The sequence below is a fragment of the Bactrocera oleae genome, chromosome 5, assembly GCF_042242935.1.
Source record: "Bactrocera oleae isolate idBacOlea1 chromosome 5, idBacOlea1, whole genome shotgun sequence".
Classification (NCBI taxonomy): Eukaryota; Metazoa; Arthropoda; class Insecta; order Diptera; family Tephritidae; genus Bactrocera; species Bactrocera oleae.
Window position 1 is genome coordinate 69,848,197 of NC_091539.1, and position 23,256 is coordinate 69,871,452.

General features: G+C 35.6%; 1 protein-coding gene across 1 annotated transcript in view; it reads left to right on the forward strand.

Annotated features, from left to right (window-relative positions):
* Positions 1–20,353, forward strand: part of LOC106626971 (uncharacterized) — a 112,576-nt gene extending 92,223 nt beyond the window's left edge. The window contains exons 4-5 of the mRNA XM_014246885.3: positions 9,122–9,514; positions 10,493–20,353. Coding sequence (XP_014102360.2) covers positions 9,122–9,514; positions 10,493–11,347 — 1,248 coding nt within the window. The 3' untranslated portion in view covers positions 11,348–20,353. The remainder of the gene's footprint in view (positions 1–9,121; positions 9,515–10,492) is intronic.
* The last annotated feature ends 2,903 nt before the right edge of the window (positions 20,354–23,256 follow it).

Genomic DNA, 23,256 nt, shown 5'->3' on the forward strand with positions numbered 1-23,256 from the left:
CCTTCTTTACCAATCCCTTTAGCCTCGAGCTTGTTGTTATTTCATAACCCACTGCTCATCTGAGTACTATAAAGAAATTGTTGAATGCAACTGACAATATGGACACGGCCAATGAAGTCTGAGCTTTTAGAGCTGTCTTACTGCTATCTGAAATAATCGATGGATTTGTGTTTTCAGCCTAAAAAGAGAATTTATTAGAGTCGACTAGTAATATATTCAAAAATCTAAGAGCACATGATAACTTGAGCACTGCTTTCTCAATTAACTGGTGTACGGACTACCCGTTTTTATATGACACAGACATACATGCCTTCATCTATGGTTAACACGAGCAAATACTTGTATTACAAATTAATGTTTATTTATATTAAAGCATTTAATCATTGCATGTCTCTTGCTGTATGTGTTGTTGCTGTCTGCAGCACATAATGAGCCATGTAAAACTGACCATTTGTAATAAATTACCGTAATTGCGCGTCATTAAAAATTCACCATTCTGTAAAAGCAGTTAGCTAGGCTGTTTGTTCGCCGCTTTGTTTATGCCGGCACAATTGCTGCTTTGTCTGTGAATTTATTGCTTTTATTGAAAATTTGTTTGCTTTTTATATTCATTTATCGTTTGTTTTATTTTGCTGTCATTAAGTGCATTTTTCAAACGAATTTCTATTGATTTTTGCAACATTATTTATTTTGTCGTTTTTCGTTATTTATTTACTTGCAATTAATAAATGAAAACATTGTGGTAATGAGTCGAGCCGCGTCGCGCTCAACCACTCAGCGCGCTCATTAGAGATTAATGCAGCCGACCAGCGTTAGCCCATACCTGTATACACACATACATACACATGTGCATGTAGTTTGTTAGTGTGTGTGTTGAATATGCATAATACTTCATGCTGTCTGGCATTTGATTTCAATTGGCTTACGGCGTCGTCGGCAATTGACTTCACACTGGCATAATGAACGGCACCGCGGAGAATTGAATGTTGCACGTTGCATATCTACGGCAATACCTATGTATTTGTGTATGTATGGATCTGCTTTGTCATTTTACAGCAATTTCATTGCAATTAATTTCAATGATGGTTTTTTGCCGGCAAATCAATTGATTGATTATTGGTTTCTATGCGAGCGAAATTTGCCGTCAAATGGTTTGCTTTAATGTTGCGCATTCTGTGCTTCGATGCATAGAAAAAGTGTGTATGTGTGTGTGTATTAGCTACATATTTGCCCAAACTAATCAAGCATACTTCGAACAAAACATGTAAATGTCCTCAGCAATTTGCGTAATTTACAATTACCACTTGCTATTCAGCGGTCTATTCCAGCAAACATATGCAATAGGTGTCCCAAAGACCTCGCCTCGTACAGCTACACAATAAAGTGAGCTATTTGTCAAAATTATAGGCATTTAAATAAAGGCTGATAGTTATTGTCTGTCTAACAAAATTATTAGTATTTATACAATATTTAACAATAATGGACGTACATGACGTATAAGCAACTTTCTGAAAATAAGGGGTGAACCTCCAGTTCCACAAATACCGAAACGATTTTTTTTACAACGTCAAATACTAACGTTATGGCAGCGTTCTATACTTTAAAATATTAAGACTCCAATAAATTAACTTCATTAGCTGAATTGCGTAATTATATTGATACTAAATATAAATTCAATTGCGTTAGAGTAAATTCTCAAGTCCTGTAAACAATGTTGCTTCAACGGTAATTAATTGTGCTCCAAGTGTTAAACTGCATGTTAAGTGCTTTTGTGATAGTACAGAATTTGGCATGTATTTTGTCTACCTCAGATCACTGAGCTGGTGCCTCCGTGATCCTAAATTAGCTACCATATTGTCATTTATTTTTGTGTAGCTTCGAGCCTAAGACCTGCAGCTTATACCATATGTCATGATTGTATCGCCATCTTCAATAGAGCTCTACAGCTTCACTACAGCGCCACCGCTACTGTGTCATAGTTTGAGAGTCATAGCTGGAAGCAGTCCAACAGATACTTTCAACATCTAGTCCGCTGAAATCTAGTAGTGTAGACGAAATGAGAGGCAGATATTTGGTAGGCAGTGAACACTTCTGCGGCTACCCAGCTCCATGCTCACCTGTTTATTTAAAGGGAGGCTTGTTGCTTGCTCTTTTTGGTAGTTTGCTTGAAATTTACACAAAACATGTAAAAATGTGCTAATGTCATGCTAACAAGGTGTTGCTAATAACATACCTTAAACAACAAAAAAAAAACAATAAAATGTGACAAGAGTTATTATAAGTTTGTGTTATTGTTCAGATATCCTGAAAGCATAGCCGGCATTTGGTTTTATGCAAAAAACTACAAGCATTCTTTCTTAAGCGTTAATGCTTATGACCTAGAATATTAGCGAAAGTACCATAAGCGGTAACGGTAGTTTGTTAGCTGAAGTGGCTCGGCCTCGGCTAACTATTATTAACTTTACTTCTGTGCTGGCGCTTGCATGTGAGAAGCAAATTTAACTTTATTGCAGCTTTCACACGATGCGACAGAGGTTTTGTTTTGTGCTCCAAAAATTTTGTACATACTCGTATATAATATTATATATAGCGTTGTATGAAGAGGTGTGAATACTCATGCACTTACCTTAAGCATTCTTTAAAGGTTAAGCTATTTAAAGCATATTTATGGCGTAAGTTTGTGAAAATGTACGTGAAATTTCCGAAAGTTTGTATACAGTTTGAAGGTTGGTTGGCATGTGTCTTGACGTTGCACCACCACGGAAGTTTAATACGACTAATAATAACCCAATTTATGAAGAATGTTATCACGTCAGAAACTTCATTTACAGTTTAATTAGCGCTTAAGGGTAAATGCAAAAGTTTGTATACATGCAATATACCTCTAATAAACATTTGGTCACCGCCATAGATAAAGAGGGTTAGGTGACGCCATAGATAAAGAGGGTTAGGTGACTTCTACGCAAAAAATTTTGGCTTAGATTTCGCAAAAGCAAGATTTAAAATTATAGATAATATAATTTTAATCTACGCCTGTGTTTCGGTAGTTTACGTGTGTGCTTCGAATGTAATTCTAGTAAATAAAATTTTCTCCAAAAAGTTTTTGAGCTTCAGCTAATAGTGTATATTTCTAAGTATGTAATATAATATATGGGATATCATGGTATGGTATATTAGTAAATATAAGTCGACATACAAATCAGTACTCAGATTAATTTTTCAGGAACAAAATTAGGCACCTTCAAAATCACTCGAATTGAAAGTAATTAATTACTGAAAATGCTAGCGATAGGAAAACACTTCATATATAAATATATATATATATCGCATATATTTGCATACCCGCTTGTCAGCAGTGCGACCGCTACTGGAAGCAGGTTGCCACAGTGATTTGCGATATTGTTTGAGGGGGCAGCAACAGTTTCAGACTCGGACTAAGCAAACCAACACAGTGACGTGAGCCCACAAGCTGACCACTCAGCCAGCCAACTTAGTTGGTTGTTTAGCAAGCCACACCAGCCAAAATGCAACACAGCCAGCGACTACGTCAGCTACTGACAAGCGAACTAACTGATTTGGCCACCAACTGGTTTTGGTTGAAGTTAGCGGGGCATGCCACGTTGGTAAATATTGTTAATGCCTTAACTATATTTGCTTATAATATTCACTTTATTGCCGTGTGCAAGTCGCTGCCGAGGCAATACTTTGGGCTGATATTGCTGCACTTACTGGGTGCTATGGCTTTCAAAGCGCGGTTATGCATCTTCGGCCAATTCATATTTGTAGTTTTTCTGTGCCACACATTAATTTAAATGCCGCTATGCATTGTTGCTGGCGTGAAGGCGTGCTCGGTCCATGCTCAACGTCTTACGAATACTCACATATGTACTGCAGCTTGTAATCACAGCTTGTTGCACGATTGTAGTCAACAAACAAGGCGAGTCAACAGCGAGCGGATGGACCCCCTGAAGGTTGTGAGGACAGCCAGACCAGCGCATAGCGCAGACAAAAGGCAACAGAGCTGCTCAAGCGGTCTTACTATGGAATCAACGGCAACAACTATTTATTTATTTATCTGAGTGCCATTGTTGTTGCCGATGAGCTAGTGCTTTGGCTGGCTTGTTTAACGATTTTGTCTTTCGAAAATTTTGCATTTCATTTCGACTGCCAGCACAGCTCCACATGTGTATGTGCGCAGTCGCCGGAGTCGTGTCTTGCTGATGCACAAAATATCTATTTTCCTAAGTTTATAACTATGAATATGCCTACCTGCCGCAACGCCAGCCAATGCAACGCTTCAACACTTGTCCATCTGCGGCGCGTACGCGTCTGCCGCGTTCTGCGCGGGTGATTGTGTGATTTAGTGGCACAGCTGTGCGGCCGAAGGAAAATATTACAATATATATTATATAATATGTAAATGCATTAAAAGAGTTTCAGCTGCACTGGTGAATGCTCCACTCACGAGCTCTCAGCAGCTTATTACCCACTTTTAGTTAGCTATACTTTATTATTAATTTTTTCCGCCAGTAAATGCGGACGCATAAGTGAAAAATTAAAAGTGAATGCCAAAGCGCGCAACACAAGTGCGACCGCGTTGCCAGCTGTGCTTGAGCTGAGAATTTTTCACAGTTTCACAACGGCATACACACACACGTGCAATTAGGTTTAGAGGTTCGCGTTTTGCACTTAGCGAAGATTAATGATTATTTATGTTTATTTAGCGTTTACATGGGTTTGTCGCGCGTTCAATGGCGTTCTTCGTGCGCAAGAGTTAGAAATATTTCGTTTTTAACATTTTCAATTAATTTTTTAGAATGGTTAAGGACAACCTCGAATGAATAGAATGGTTGCAAATACCCGTCAGTGTTTGCTTTGTAATAAATACAGTATACAGAGAACAGAGAACAGAGAACAGAGAACAGGAATAGGAAGTACATTTGTGCTTAAAGAAGTAACAATTTGAGTACAAATAAGTCTGAAAGCTGCTACTACCTAACCAGGTATATTCACATTGTTTATTGGCATCATCAGAGCACCAAAAGTTATTATACCAGCAGCGTATTTCAGTACACCGTTCTTATAACAAGCGTATCTAACTAAACCCCTTTCTAAAGGCAAGTCTGACGTTGGTACCGTGTTTTTTGATTGCTTTCAAATTTTTTACGTCAAGTACTTTTATCGCTTTATAACTTTTCATGCTGATTGCGCAATCTTTCAGGAGATCTTCATTCACCTGAATCTGGAACGTCCAGTTAACGAAAGTATCGATTAAATTACGGAAAAAGTCCGACCCCCATTAGTAACTGTTTCGACCCCCAGGAGCTAAACATTGCACAAAAAACCCTTTGGAATCATTTAAATAGGCTGCTAAGCAATCGCCTTACGGCCAAACTCTTACTTCGGATAGCTTTGGCTGGTAGGAGAGCAATTGTGTTCCATCAGGACTACGTCAGGAGACAAACATCGATAGTGACTCAGCAGCAGCTCCGGCAGGTTGGTCGGTAGGATGTTATGCATCTAACATCGACTGTCCCTGTTTTTGTCGATAGGAACGAGCATATCTATGATAGAAGCATTACGTAATTACCTTTAAAATGCTAACGACAGAAAATGTGATAATTATAGATCATTGCACCCACTTACTTAATTATCGAAAATTCTGAAAAATATCGAGTTTTCCAATAGGGATGCTATGATAGTTTGTGGTCTCGTGGAATCATCGGTCCGTACTTCTTTCGAAATGAAGCTGGTGACACCGTTACTGCCAATGGAGAGCGGTATAGATCGGTGATAACCAACTTTTAATGGCCGCAATTGGAAGTAGTAGAACTTGACAACATCTGGTTACAAGAAAACGGGGCTACATACCACACAGCACATGCAACAACCGAATTATTGCGAGAAAAGTTTGGCGCTTCGATAATTTCAAGAAATTGTGTCATTAAGTGACCTCCAAGAAGTTTGGATTTAACACAATTAGACTACTTTTAGCTAATTATAGAAAAATGTAAACCATCTCACTCCTATCAAAAAGCACTTATTTAAAAAAAGTCACCAAAGCATAATAACTTAAGTGAGAAAAACTCAATCAAAACGCATTGAAGCAGAAAGCAAAGCTCAAATTGCTAAAGATAAAAAATTCCGCTCGGAATCGAAATAAAAAAGCGAAATCAAATAAAACATGGAAAAGGCAAACAAACGTAAATTGGTGAGCAACAAAAACCGCAAATCACATAAATTATTGCAATAAACAAACATAATCGTAATAAAGACGATTTACGAGCGCAACTTAAAGCAATACAAGCATAGAACACACGCTCAAGCAAACAGCTGCACAATTATACAAGCAATGTAGATAGAAGCCGAGGAAGCGACACGCGCACAGGCAGAGAGACATAAGCGGAGCTTTATAAATACACGAGTACAAGACAGATACATGAGCAGTGAACAACGGCGGCGCAGAGGCAGCAAGGAAGCTTTGCTTAAACAAATAAATGTGTGTTTGTGCACATAAATAACAGCGAAGAAATTGCTTGGTTTAACTGGGTTGCCGGGAAGTGCGCGGGAGGGGGCACAGGAATGCCGGGAGTTCTTGATTGGAACACAGGTAGGGCAGCAAGGTAGCGCATACATGCTTCCACATATAATATACATACATACATACAGAAATGGTTTGTATGTGAAAACTGTGCGAATTCATATGGGTGCTTTTGAGCGCCGAACTTCACTACGAGGCACTATTAGTTACTTGCTTCTCACATTGCGAAAACCACTTGCCACAGACAACCACAAATCGGCGCTACGCGAAAGCAATACGAATTAATAAAAGTTGATATATGATCATGTGAATAACATGCCATACATGCACACATACTACTATAAATATGAGAAAGGGTGCACCGTAAGAAGATGGCTGCAGTGAAATCCATGCTAGCCTCAAAAGTACAACGGCGGCCGAAGCAGGTGCTGCATGGAGGGGTCTGACTAGCGAAAATCAGCAGCAAACAATTTGTGAAGTCGGCAAGAAGAGAGAGGCAAGAAAAAATCAACAAATACGCATGGAGATGTGCCTAGGTGTATTCTCATTTAACTAGCTGGTTGTCTACGCGCGGAAGGAGCTGGAAAAGCGAGCCCGAACAGGATACTCAAGGAACGTGGGGTGCGCGGAGAGCATGTACTTGTATGCATGTATGTATGTGTGTGTGTCGTGGGATTGGGCGCCAAGGCGACAGTGGCAATTTCACATCCGCTGATTGCTTTGTATGCTTCAGGCAATAAGTCATTAACCAAAAAGCAAATTCCGAGATTAGCTCAAAAACAAATATGCTAATAATATTCTGTATTTTTTTTTGTGTGTTTGTGCTTTGCATATGGCCGCAGGCAACCATGTCATTTGCGAGTGAAGGGAAGCATAGTCATATTTATTTATTTGCATGCTGTAATCATTACATGTGTAAGCACGCGCAGATTACAACTGCGAAAATATTAATAAGTATGTCAGCGTGTAAATAGTTGCGGGCAAAATCACTCCAGCCTCCGCTAAAACTAATTTCAATGGATACCTATACAAACATATATTTATTCATGTTCGCATGAGCACAACATATGCTCGTGCGTGGAAATTTTCCTCGCTTTTGCTGACTGAGTTTAAGGAACAAAGTTTTAAATTGATTTTTGGCGTACAGAACTTTTCACTTAATGCGATTCCGTTAGTTTTGTTATCCACTTTGGGAAAATCTTGTATTTAGAAATGACATTTTAGCTCATTATTGTCAGAACGTGATTAATTACAGGGGAATGAATAGCACAGAGTGCTGTCAGTGCGTCAATGCGTTTGAAGAAATTACAAAGCAGAGAGTATATACAAGTAGTCATTAGCTGTTGTAAGAAGCGAGTCGGTGAATGAATGTATTAAGAACTGCAGACATCTTATTTTATCTGTTATTAACTTATGCCTTTATTGTCAAAAGAGTAAAGCGAGAGCTAATTAGTTATAATAAAAAGAAAAAATATATATATACATCATATATGTACGCATTGATATTCATAAAAAAATTGTAGCAGCATAATATGTATATACATATATACTCGTATACATATACTATATACATATTATATAATATATGTTTATTTTGTAATGACTCATTACTTAATTATTGCAGATGTTTTGGCCTAACATTGACAAATGTTCAATTCGCATGTGACACGAAAACTACAAAAGTTAATTCAAATATTTAAATATATAGTGCAAAGTCGTTAGGCTCTTAAACATATACGAATTGATCGACATACAACTTTTTGTTCACACATAAAATCTAGAGAATTATAGTTATTTAACTTTGTAAACGTGAAATATCAATCTCACATACGTTTGGGATGCTCTACATTAAAACTTCGCCTCCGCAAAAACGCTGTTGAGAGGACAGACCTTGATCGGATACAATTATGAGTTCACTCAGGTTACATATGCTTTAATGCCATGAAAATGACAATAAAGTATTCACGCATAATACTAATAAAATTTGAGTTGATTCGACGATTGAACTCACATTGCCAATATGTTCCTATAACTTGCCATTGTGCACCTTGGAGTAACCCGAATTCGAAAAAAATTTTATTTCTAACGAAGCTCATTTTATGGTATATCCGCGACTTCGTTAAGGAGCTAAATTCTTACATCAGTTGATCGAGAAGCCAAAATATTCTCAAAATGTCAGAGAAGAGAACGCATGATGGGGAAGAGATAAAGATGATAAGAGAGATAAAGATTGAGAACTTGTTGCAGGATTTATTAGTATCTCTTGTTTTAGACCTGTTTAGAACGTTAGCAAGCGCTATCGAGACATGTTTAATTAACTGTGTCATTACTGTGAATATGTGATCTCGATATTGTTATACGACGATGTTATACCTTTTGTGTAGCTTGCCGTGAAGTAGCGATATTATGCCAACAATGAACTATAAGATATTCAAAAGTGTGAATTGAACGCTAGAAATGATTCCACTTAAAGATTATAAAATATTTTGGCCAAACTATACTCTTTCACTAAATAAAACTTCACTCTTAAAATTTATAAAACAATATGTTTAATAAAAATGGTTTTCCTTTTATTTTTAGTGTTATATCAACTGTGTAACTCCGCCAGCTACGGTACATGTAACCACGACAAGCACGACAACCACCGTACCAACACTTGCAGCAAATGTGGAAAGGCGTCAATTGCAACAGCAGCAACAACAACAATTACAAGCACAAACGCAGCAATCATCAAAAATTAATAAACCAATTCAGGAAACTTGGATGTTGCACACAGTTTCGATGTTGCAACAAGACTCACTGGTGCTCGTCGACATCGCTTGGGATGCATTGAATACGCCAAATCAATGTCTCATCAGCTGGGAGGTATCCGGTGGTGGGCTGATGGGCAATCTCTTGACCGAGTCATCGATTGTGCAGTTATCACTATGGCCGGACACAAAGTACCGCGTTAAGGTCACCTGCAAGAATAAGGTGAGTTGATGAGAAGTAGAACACATTATTTTTTTTTTATTAAAATTATAATGAATCGTTAATATATAGTTACTTGGTGGAAACTTTCCTAGTAGCGCTGTTGACGAGTCAATTACGCCAAACGCGCTGCATGCCACATTTCACTCAAGCACTTACTTTCGCTTCTGCGAATTTTAATAATTTTGGCAAAATTTTTACTAAAAAATTTCGACAAAAATTGAAAATAAACGTGCTTTCACAACCGGTGCGATGCATGTTTGCGATAAGCCAGCTGGTGTCAAGTGTGAGCCGCAGCTGCTCGTGGATGTAGCGTTAATTGAAAGACGTGGCAAACACCATTGAAAAAGCTCGGTGCTGTTCACACAAATTGCCAACTGTGTAGGCGCGATAATAAATGAGTTTTAGCTAGAAATTTGAAAGTAATTAAATTTGTGAATGGCAATAAATAATTGGAATGCGAATTGAATGGCTGCCAGATTATTAGTTGCAGAATGTGAGGTAGTTGAATATACCGTTACTCGGTCTCTGAATAGTGGCGGAAAAGTTTTGATATGCAGCCAAAGCGAGAAATGTCTGCAATGTAGAAACATTTGAACGAAATTTAATAAAGGTTTAAAATTGTAACCGATGAGACGTCTAATTAAATAATGAAAGAGGTTTTCCAATTTCAAATTCTAGTAATTCTTCAGACTGAAAGAAATCTCATATATAGCTATAAACCTCGTTCTCTCTTAGTACTCTCCTGGAATCGAATGTTAACCACAAAAAAGTTTGGACAACCTTCCTTAAAATTATTTTATGAATGCTTTCAGCGAATGACAACAAGCAAAGATGGAAATCTTGCTCTTTGAAGCTGCGGTCGAAATCACCTTTTATTTCCATGACTAAGCATTATGATAAATATTCTCGAATAAGCTTAAAACCACTTCTGCAGGACGTGACTAATATTTGATATACAATTTCCTTTTTTTCTCACAGCTCACCGGCTTCATGTCCCGCTCGCTGCCACTGAACATTGACACGTCCGAAGCGGTGATGGCACACGAACAGAGTAGTCAACATAAAACACAAGCACCGAATGCCGATGCCACACTAATTTCCACAACAACAATCGATAGCAGAACATTACCAGCCACCAAAGTCGCACAGCAACAACCACAGCAAATCACCAACAATGCAATCGAACACAACAGTAATGGCAACACTAAAGATATAGACGCCGATAGCTCATCGCATTCTAACGGTTATATTAGTGATACCGATAACGCCGCCGTGCTGCCATACGATGAGCACGACGACGAGCATGATCAGTCAGTCGAAGCGTTGAATAAACACACAGAGTTCGTTTTCAACTGGCACTCCGATAACAGCGACATTAGCCTGATTGAACCGATACACAAGCCCGATCTGAGCATGCTCACCATGGCCGTTGCCGACATGCAGAAACCCTTCTTCTTCGGCCTGCTCTCGGGCACTATTATGCTGGTGTGCGTGGTGCTAGCGTACCGCTGCTTACTGCGGCGTCAGCGCTTAGCGTATGAAAAGTCCATGCTAATCACCGATGATGCCGCGCACGCGGTCGTTTCGGTGCCGCCCGCCGAAGTGGCCATGTGTTTTGCCAACAATAAGGCGGCGACACGAAAAGCCATGGAGGGCGGTAGGCATGGCTGCGGCGCCACCGTGGGTGGCCGTGCTGGCGTTGGCGCTGGCGGCGCTTTGGGCGCGACGTCGCTGGCCTATCAGCGCAGCGATGAGGAGGAGGAGTATGAGCGCGGCGCGCAAGAGGTGTGTAGTAATCCGGCGATCTGCTCGAGAAACGCGCTCAAAGTGTAAGTGCGTGCATGTGCGTATGCGCGTGAGTTAGTCAGCCGGCGAGAGATGTGGTGGTAAGCCGTAGCGTAGAAGTGAGATGTATCGATTGAGATTAAAACAGGAATTTATGTTACACACACACTACATAAAAGCAAATTAAAAATTTTAAGTAAATAAGCTTATTCCGTAGGCATGCAAAGGCAAAAACAAGATTACAAAATACTTATATAAATATCGTTAGTTTTGTAAGTGGCATTAAATTAGTACTACGACTACTGTAATACAAGTATGTATAAATTAGGCGACTAGTTGCTGTGTGTTGCCGGTAAACTAAGGTGATTTACAAATATGTAGATGTTGTCGTTTCGTGCCGCATTTGTGTCAACTACATACTTTTCGCTAGACATAACCTATATTTAAGTCAGCATATTTACCTAGAATATGAACAAACAAACAAGCAAATACAAATGCAACTGTGTAGTATAAATGCGAGTGCAGTCACACTCGTGCGCATTATATTAGCATTTAGACTAAAAATCAATATTCATTCTAAATAAGCGTGTGTTGCAAATTACGTATTTATGTGATGCCAAGTTAAAGCTCTGCCTACACAGTCGGGGCACTCACACTACATACATATATACAGTAAATATATATATATATATATATAGGTGAGGTTAAATAGAGTTTAGTGTAATATGCGAAATTCCATAATTCATTATTTACAGTCGGTTGATTGCATTCGTTTGCGTTTGCATTTGTTGCAATTAAACAGTTATGCGAGCGCTGCTTGGTTTGTGTGCTTGTATGCCTGTGCATGTATGTGTACAAAAGTGTGCATGTGTGTGTGTGTGTGTGCGTGTGATAATTTGAGTGCGCTTGTGCAAGTTTAATTACTAGAAATTTCAACTGACAGCTGGGCGAATATGTTATAAGTATGTGTATATATGCATGCAACATGCACAGTTATACAGTATAGGTTTTGCGTGCTTTCAAGTTGAAGCTTAAATTGTATAAAGCAAATCATATAAATGCCGTTATATTATGTTAATTGCTATAAACTTTGTATGCCAGCAGTTGACGTTTAAATCATTGATTTTATTTCAATCGAATCAGTTTGAGAGATTCGGTACTTTTGTAGAACATGTGGACTCTGCTTGGAAATTTTGAGTCTCTTTTATATAAATATATTGAACATAAAATACCCTATTAGCATAAAATATGCTCAGTGAATTGGTTACTATGAACAGTATCAGAGATGTAGACGCTCGAAGCTTCAGTAGCACATGAAGTACCATTTTGAAGCTCTTTTTTGTGAACTTCTTTATCTGTAGCGTATGACGCACTGTCCGTACTCTTTACCTATTTAGAAGGTATTTTTTTATAAACGATAGTTTAATTCATACATATAAAAAGCGGTTGAATGCTCTTTACCGTTAGTAGATAATCAAAACTCTTTCAAAAAAAGGTCTTCCAAATTTTTTGTAGCTCAAAAGAGTCCTAAACAACATAAGAAATTGCGCCAATTTTTACATATTAAAATTCGAAAATTCGCAGATCTTCATGTTTATTTAAAGTAAAATAGTTTAGTTCTTAACAAAGTTGAGTAAAAATTATTGGGATACCATAATCCCTATATCCATAAATTGCACTTGACAAGTTGGTTTAGAATTTAAATCCGCGGTGATTTTTTTTAACGATATTTTTGTCGTCCTTTAAGAGAATAAAGTAAAATGTATGAAAAAATTAATTGTGAATAAAATTAAATTTCGAAAAAATTTTTTTAATACAAAATTAAAAATAAAATATTTTTTAAACCCTTTTAACGTCAACTGCGCATATGTCAAAATAGTTTTATATATAAAAATTCAGAAAATAAAAATAAAGACATAAATATAACTTAAAATACAAAAAGAAAATCAAAAATATAATTGAACATAAATTAAACTAATGATGTAGTGGTAAACTTAATTGCTCAATTTGCAGTTAGCTATGTATGTGCTTTGCTTTTACTTAAAGTTTGACTTCGGCTTGTTGCTACTTTAGAGAATATGCCACGCAATTCAAAATTTTGTATAAAAAAATTAAATTGTATAAATGTTGAAACCCCCTTTACTTGCCCCCATGAAAAACCACACATTGACACTTCCTTCCAAGCACGTCCCAAAGCACACACCCACCTTCATTTATCAGTGTTGTAACTTTTTCCAAAAACACAACAATTGAAAGCTACCAAAACCAAAATAAAACGAAAAAAGAATGAAAAGCTCTGCATTTGAAGAAAACGAAAAAAGTTTATTAATTTTTGTGTTATTCTAGAAAGACGCATAATCAAAACTAAGCAAATTTTTTAGTGAAAATATTAAGGAAGAGAAGGAAGGAAAGGAATTAACAGCAAACACTTTTTGATATGTGTGTATTGGTGTGCAAAGACTTAGATATTAATAACAAAAACACTTGTTTACAGTTTGTGTGCTTTACCAAGCGGGGCTTATTTAAGGTGGGCATGCGGTGGCGCTGCAAAGGGTGTTGACGTATAGTTGGTTGGGCTGGAATATTAACAGCATGTCACGCCGTATGAGTAACATTTTGAAACGTTGCTTTGAATTTCTCAAAATTTTACACGAATTTCATGTTCAAGCAATTATTTGCAGAATTCCGTTATATGCCTTTCAAGCTGCAAGCCACCGCTGTCTGCTCTCAAACACACCACCAATTTATACATACAAACAACACAAACAAACACACATTTTGGCATGAATCTCAAAACTTTAGGCAAATAAATTATAAGACTAAAAATACAAAAAGGAAAAATTATTGAAACAAAATTCAAAATTAACCGTAATTGTATTAGAAGAAATTAAAAAAAAAAAATTTAACAAATTAAAAATACATAAGTACGCGTATATTTGTACATTAAAATGAATGTGTAAAATTGATGTGAATTTGTGTTTCCGCTAGTGCAAAAAACACAACACCGACAAAAACAACAACAACAATGAACCAAAAACACTTAAAATGGAAAAATAACGAGCAACAACAACTGCAATGCTACCGCTGCGCCAGTGTTGCATGTTTTTTGCAAAGCAACCACGTAAACACAAATCAACAACAAAATTTAAGCAAAAATCAAAATGAGTAAAAAAATACGAAAACAACAACAAATGAGCACGTCGATATTCCTTATTAAAAACAAACAAACAAACAACAATTGTATGTATGTAATGTGTGAATAAAGCGACGAAGCACTTTCCACACAAACCACTAAAGAGCTGAGGAAAAATATTCTTTCGGACTTTTTTGTTGGTGTGCGGTGCGGAAAATGCGGACAACGCTGCTTAGTTAAGTTTTTTCTAGATGCTATGATTTCGCTTTAAATGCCATTTGCTTTTTTATGTGTATTCATTTCTCCTGTAATGTGTATAGAAGAAAATTAGAAAAGAATTAATTAAAATTAGTGAACAGTAATTAATCAAATATTTCGGCTAAATAAGACAAAATTTTTCATATGAAGCGTATCTGAAAAAAAAATTAAATAAAAAAGCTTAAAATGCAGTTAGCGAGCCAAAAAAAATATCATCAAAACATATAAAACTATAAAATCTAATCAAAAAAGTCGGCCAAATTAATGAATAAATCTGCAACAATCAAAAATTAACCCCTGTCGCTTCCATTTATCTGTAACAATGACATTGCGGCAAGCAGTTGTGTGGAAGTAGAATAAAAAAGGCTTTAATAGTTTAGTCAATTAATTAATTGCGCAGTTTTCTAATTGTATAAATTAGTTCCTTAATTTAGACAATTAATTAATTTCACAATTTACTAATTGACCTAGTGAGTTTCTTAATTGAGTCAATTACTTAATTGCACAGTTTACTAATTGACTAAATAAGTAACTTAATTTAGTAAATTAGATAGTTGCACAATTTACTAATTGACTCAATTAATTCATTGCACAATTTATTAATTGACTAAATTTAGATACTGACTGTAAACGCCACATATTATCTAGTTCCAGAATACAAAGTGACACTATGCTAAAACAACTTAAGTCAACTTAAACCAATGAGAGAGTCTAAATTGTTGCTAAGTAATTTATTCGTGCTATAACTTAAAATTGGATGCATTAAAGCTTCAGGAAATGGAGACAAAAGTTATCAATAGTTTTAATCAAGAACTCAAAGCATTCACTTTATATTAAGCCGAAATAAGCTACTTTAAAATATTACCAAATAATTATTGCTAAATTTTTTTTCCACTTAAAGATCCTTACGATTTATCCACCAACTGTTTGCCAGCAATGATCATGATTTACAACAAAAAAAATGCACAAAACACAAATGACCCAAACCACAAAATTCACTGCACTACCAGATCCCCAAGAACTTCACCAAGTCCTTACCGCCAGAGAATGTATATACAAGCTGAATGAAAGTAAGATATGAAACATGAATTGATTGAAGTGCAAATGTGCTGCGTAGCAACATTTCTATGCGTTAGTTGCTGCAAACGTAAGCAGGATTGAAGGATTAGCATTGCCACGAGGCTTTCATTTAAATAATGCCAGCGTTCGTGCGATCTTTTAGGCGAAACATACAAACAAGTAGACACTTTTACATTTGTATATAATATATTGTTATCAGCCATGCAACTCACTTGAAAATCATACAAATTTCTGCGTTCAACCATTTTCGCATAGATTCGCTTATGCCTTTAAGCAAAATTATTATCTCTTTGTATTCGTGTAGGTACATATATAGAGCTTACAGGCATATAAAGAAACAGCATTAATTATATTAATATAAAGGCATACGAATGCATTAATTCAGACACATACATACAGACTCATACAATTTATTCAGCCAAACAATCAACTCTGCGTTCAATCATTGCATATTCAAGCAGCTATTTGTATGTGTGTCTATATGTGTATGCGTTTGCGCTTCAACGGTATTTAAACGCTCATTCATACAGCAAATCCGTGTGCAATTCAATATATGTATATATCTATATATTTGTATGTGTGCGCATACTTAAACCCTGCTTGTAATGCACACATACAAATATTCAATCATTTAATCAATTATTCAAGATATTCACTCACATTGCCATTGACATTTAATAATTCACTTAGGTGCAGTCGCATTGAGTACTCATATGTCATAGCGTGCAATAATCAACACATTCATTCAAGCAATTCATCTCAGATAGCAAGTAGATAGCATTAACAGTAGGATAATCGTATGAATACAGGCATACTTCAGAACTATTACCACTACATAAAGCATAATCATAGATATCGACTACGCATACGAGTGTATATGTGTGTATATTAAACTATATATGTACATACTCACATACAATATTGGATAAGCAGGCATATGTTTGGGAAAATATATAGTATGTGGTGACATACTTACAAGTATATACCGTTACATACTTTATACCGATGCAACAAAATAGTACGTAGAATGTTAATACAATATATGTGTGCTACACACACTACTACAAGTGAACATATATACATACATATAAGTAAATTTTCAAAGGTTATTGAGCAGCCATTTTTCAAATAGCTACAGACAACACAGGCAAACTGACGCCAATCACACAAACTAACTTACAAATATGCAATAGAAAATGAGTTAAAATGTAGCAAGTGGTCAGTGAGGTTAGTGCCGAGGATATACATAATTATAACTACTCGCATTAATTTTCTAATTGATTAATTTTAAGTGACACCTAAAGCAAGGAAACAATACATCAACTTAAGCGGTATTGTATATGCGCAATTAACTTTAGCATATATTTAGGCGCCACGCAGTCTTTTCGTTCAACACTTGGTTTACTTCTCAAACGGTTTGTGAATAAACAGTTTTTCGCTAAAATACTCAATGTAACGCGCAACGTTTATTATTAACAGCATGTTTTAGAAATTAGGTTTTGTAATAATCAAATATAAAAAAAACTTTATGTATTATTTTACAGTTCTTCGTAATTCATGCGGTGACTAAGCAAATATCAATCAAAACGCACTTGCCTTCAAGGCAATTGCAAGAAGACAAACTCAAGATTTGCTTTCAAAGTTACAATTTTTATAACAATAGTAAATTCCTTTACAATTTGAAATCAGTAAGAGAAGTCAAGTCCAGTTGATTATTACATTAACGTATACATCCTCTAGTCTTTTTTTTTCTAAATAACTAAAAAAGAAATTCTATTTTTTATGAAGGAAGTTTATTGAATCTACAACCGTCATAATTTTCGGGTGTTTAGTTAAGTTTAAGAATATAAAAATTCCAGAATCTTTGTTGTCAAAAAATCGTTTTTGAATAACCAAGCTTTTGCTTGAATCGCTAGTATTTCGAGAATTCTATATTTTTTGAACCAAGAGAAGTAGAATTTGCCGTAGGAACTGGTTCTATGAGAACGTATAACGCCTGCACATCTCAAAACCTGCTAAAAATATAATAATTATGAGCTACCAAAAAGTTTAAAGCTTCTATATTTAGATCAATTGCAAATTATATTTGGTTCCTTAGAGAATGTGACTATAATCAGGTGGATTAAAGTATACTACTTATTTGGTAGAACCATTTTGCAGTTAGAATACAAGTATAACCTCAAAAACTGCAAAAGAGTTAGATTTGCGCCCCAAGTTATTATTGTCATATATTTCTATTATAATTAATTATCAGAGTAATTTCATTCGTTTGAGACCTAATGTTATAATTCTCATAAGGTCTCTCTCTCGCTCTCATACTTTGCTGCCCATTTGCTACATTCCATACACAAATTCAGCTCAACTTACGAAACAGTCAATACAAAGTGAGACATTTTACTAATAATTATAAGAAATAGATCTACAGCGCCAACACACATAATTACTAAATGCTAACTACAATAATTTGCAATAAAATTGTACTGTAGCTAAATACTATTTAGATGATAAGCCAAACAAAAGTGTATTTACATACTTAAATACCGCATAAATAACTAAACTATTAAGGCAAAACTTGCAAGGATTTCAGTTTAGTAGGCTAAATTAACTGAAATCCATAAATAAGACTGTAAATACTAATTTTATATCTCCACACATAAATAACTAAGAACTTACTAAATTAATAAATAACTAAATAAACGACTTTAATTACAAACGGCAAACAAATATGAAATGCTTACCTTGTAGTGCGTGGGGTCGGGGGTCAAATGCAGCTCTGTATTATTTGCTTAAAGTGTGCACTGCGAGAAGCTGATATTGGAAATGCAAATGCGAGCGGTGAAAATTTAATCACTTGCCACGCGCACACTACATTAGAGCTGAAAGTTTCACACACACACACACACACATCGATAAGCTGAAAGATGCACGTGTGGCTGCCGTTGCGCCGAAGGATATTAAATGTCACTCAAGCAAACGGGCGCACTAGCATGTGGCAAGCGCTGCCTGTGTGTGTGTGGCAAGTGCTTCCAGTGGCGCAACAAATAATGCAAATTCTTGATGTATGTGTGCAGATTGCGCCTAATTGCAAACGCATTAAATCCGTGACATATTTTGTAGCCGAAATATATTCGAAAGAAGCACACCGAAATTACAGCATAAATATCGTAAATATCCGTTTATAATGCATTAGCCAACTGCTACGTGCGTGTGTATGTGTGTGTGATGGCTTTAGGCTGCAACTACAACAAATTGAGTCAATATAATTACCAACGCACACACACACAAGCAAGCGCTGCACACTAATGCATAGGCAAACAGAAAATATTTTATTTCACATGCACGAATGTGTGTGTGTGTGTGTGAGTAAATTAATAAACATCAGCGCGTTGAGCATAAGCGGCCTAAAGAGTGTGTAAGCTCCATTGTTTTTGGCTAATCGGCAAATAATCAGAAAATTGCATTTTAAATGCAGTTGGCACAAACACAAACGCACGCACACACACACACACAATTATAAGTGACAGCTGAGTGTGTGTGTGCGCTAAGAGAACACCATTATGTAATTAATTACTAATTATTGTTGTAAAAAATAAAATATTTTCAATTAAAATTAAATATAAATTATATTTGTTGCGCTAATTCTAATGTTCTGTGCGTGTGTGTGTGTGACTATAGCAAAAAAATTAATTCAAAATAAATAATTTTGAAAATACTTCAACGAAAAAACATATTTTCATAAATAAAAACCAATTAATATTGTCAATAAATTAATTATTTAGTTGCTTAAATTGGTAATTGATTTATTTTTTGATTTTAATGTTTGCTTCCGGTTCCGTTGCTTACATAATCCGTTCGACAATTGCAACAGCTTGAGGCACACACCCACGCACACAACTTTGATTGGCACACAATTGATGTTTAATCAAAAAAATATAGATTATCAAAGTTTAATTCCTCCAAACACCTTTGTAAAATATCTCAGTAGCAAGTAAGGTAATTATACTCAATCTAATTAGCGTGTTTTTTTCTAGATTTAAAAGTACTAAATAAACTAAAAATACAATGTGTAATTTGCAAGCAAACAAAACCGGTTTTTGAAGTCATTGATAAGCTAAGTTTTTTTCGAAAAATTACAATCTTAATTGGCATAAATATAAATATAATAAAATATCAATAAAATACAATATAATTATAACTAACGGTACGCATTAAGATTGTCTAAAACTAATGTGAAAGCAGCAACTATAGAGAGTTAAAGAGTAGCACTCCGCAGCGATATTCCATATTAACTACCAGTAACTACACTACAACAAAGCAAAAACAAATCAGCAGAAGCGCATGTGTAGTGTAGAAATCTGAGAATCGCTTAAATGCATGTAAAAATTAAATAAAGTACAGTATAGTTTTATTAGAGAGGAGAAGAGTGCAGTGGTGCAGCGAGAATTCGTAAATGTACTAAAGCTAAGTATCAATATTTATTTAATTAAATATTAAATTTTAATAAAAATAAACTGAACTAAACTAAACTAACTAACAAACTAAGCAAACAAATAAAGTGGAATTTCAAATTTAAAATACAAAAATCGCATGAAGTTTTATTTTTAATAGGGTGTTCTTGCGGAAAATTTGGGCGTATATGCCTATGCCATAAGCAGTAGTGGAAGTATAAATTCCGTTTATCGCATGCTCAAGATTCCTCAACAACAATATACGCTCAATATGTTTTTTTAAAACGATAATTGGAGTGACTTCTTTCACAATCTATGACTTGAGTTAAAAACTATAACTACAGAGCGAAAGAAAGTTCTTCAGCACCGTAGAAACTAATACATTTTCTCGAAACCACAGCTCGTCGTCGCACATATGACCGTCGTAGTTCGTGTTTTATTAAAAAAAAGTTATAACGTTAGGAGATAATCTTGATTGTACGTGGAGAGCTACTTCTCATGGTCTCTTAGAAGTGTGATCAAAAGCTTTAAGGTACACTGATTTGTGCAAGAAAGTGTAGAAAAACAACAAATACTATTTGCGTTTTCTAAGCAGATCTACTGAACTATTTGCGCAGAGCAAAGTTCATCTTGCAGCAATCGTAGGAGTTCTTACTGGACACTGTCCAATATGCATTCATGCGGTAAGGCTAAAAATCTTGTCGAACTCTAGTTCTCAAAGTTGTATGGAGAAGGGTGGGTTGAAAACATCCAGGCACTTTCTCTCGCCTTTGCAAGACTGAGGCTGAAACATCTCTTTAATCTTACCTTCGGCGAACCAGAAGGCATAGCCGAAATTGACATTAGCTGTTTGTGATAGGTTGTGAGGGTCTTAGGATCCAGTATATTAGTGTTTTTTTTTTGATGCCATAACGAACCGGCGTTCTCAGCTGCCCAAGTGAGATTCCCCTTAGGAGCAACCTCTGAACCTAACCTAGTATCTACGAGAAAAGGTTCACAACAGCTCCAGAGTTCCCCAAAAGTCGTAAATGAGTGATCTAATAAATATAAAGGAAATTAACGAAAAGCAATTGTTTTATTATAGGTCTTATCATTTGCGAAAATACACGATTTCGTAGGCGATTTTTATCTTCTTTAGTCCGAGCGTTGGGATGTTAGGAACACTATTTTTGCGCGCTCAAATCTTATGAAGGATATCGATAATTCTTATTCGGATATCCAGTCATTCTTTCACTAATATCTTAATTATTAAAACTGCTCTCATTAAATTTGTGCATTGAAGTAACACCAATAATAGAAAATTATTTTGCTTGCATATCTATACAATTTAAATAGAAATCTACTTAGAAATTTAACATGCAACTAAGTGCATAACCATACAAAGTTTTCAAGTTCACTACCCACTTCTGAAGTTCAACATCCTTAGAATCCTTTAAAAAAATACTGCTATCAAATAAAAGCTTAAGCTAAAGCTTTAACAGCACTTTCAACAGTTATGGTACTTACGGCGCAAGTGTGTAGTCTGCATAAATGTTTGCAGCATTATGCACCTAATCGCATAAGTGTGTGTGTGCACGCGCTCATAAGAAGACACTCCTGTCGGGGCGTTAAAAAATCAACGAGCAACTAGCCATTCAACCACAACTACAACTGTAATTACTTCCGTTAAAAAAATGTTTAGTGGCACTTAAAAATCACTTACTTAATACGCTGGCCAGCCGGAGTCGGCAATGGCGGAGCACAAAAATACAAAAAACGAAAAAAAAAAAAAAAATACAACAAAAGCAAAAACTAAAACTGAAATACTTGTAAAATCATTTTCAATTATGTGAAATAAATTCAAGCATACTCTGGCGCAATTGCTCGCTTGGTTTAACCATTGTGCTCACACTTAAGTGCATTCACACACATATAATACATAGGAACATATGTGCACGTATGAGGCATAAGGAAAAGTGCAAATATTAAATTTATATGTGTGTACATATATAATGTGCATTTATAACGGTTATATTATGAAATTTGCCTGAAAACAGAGTTTTATTCTATTTTAAGTTCGTGCTGAAGGGTGCGACCGTAATGGGTGGAATTAAGTTCACTTCAGGAATGAGTGTTCATTAAGTTTTGTATGTATGCAAGTAGCTGAAGTCATACACATGTTCATTTTATGTCCACTGACTAAATTTTTTACTACCACATAGCTGTATGAATCATACACAATTGCAGTGAAACATAAAAAATAGGCTTTAGATCGGAAACCGAATATATAAATAAATACAAGTGAACAATAATGTTTTCTGAATGTCAGAAGTATAGTACATATAGATCTCCTCACTTAACACGGATTATGATATATTAAGTTCGCCACGAAGTTTGTAATACTAACCATCGAAGATCCTATAAATATATTTATATGTAAATGATCAGCATGTCAAGCGAGTCGATTTAGCCATATCCGTCTTTCTGTATATATGCGAACTAGTCACTGTAGCCATAGCTGCCTAAACTAGTTGATCAATGTGAAGTACTTGTAAGGAAAACATTTTTTTTTGAAGAGATCATCTGAAATTTAATATTATAGATTATTATCCAAGGCAACGGCACAATCTCCGAAAAAATTATTCCTATCAGACCACTATAGCATGTAGCTGCCAAACAAACCGACTGATCAATATGAAGTTCTTTGCTTATTTATTTGTGAATGGTATAAAAGCTTCGGTTTAACGTAGTAAACGTTTTTTTTTTTGCTTTTCTCAATTTTTTGATAAAAAAGCACACATTATAAATAAGGGAAAAAGTTCGACTCCAAACAGAATTGTGCGTTGGGTGCAAAAAGTAGATTACCACCCAAGCTTTAAACTATATTTTCGTCTATTTTTTATTTACTTGTCAGCTAATATTTATGCTTTATAAATATATTTGTGCATACATTTTTTATGGTTTATGTTAGTGTGTATGTACACATATATATATAACTCGTAGTGGGTTAGTTGCGAGTGTTGACACGTCATGTTCACGTTTACGTCTGAAATGTCCAT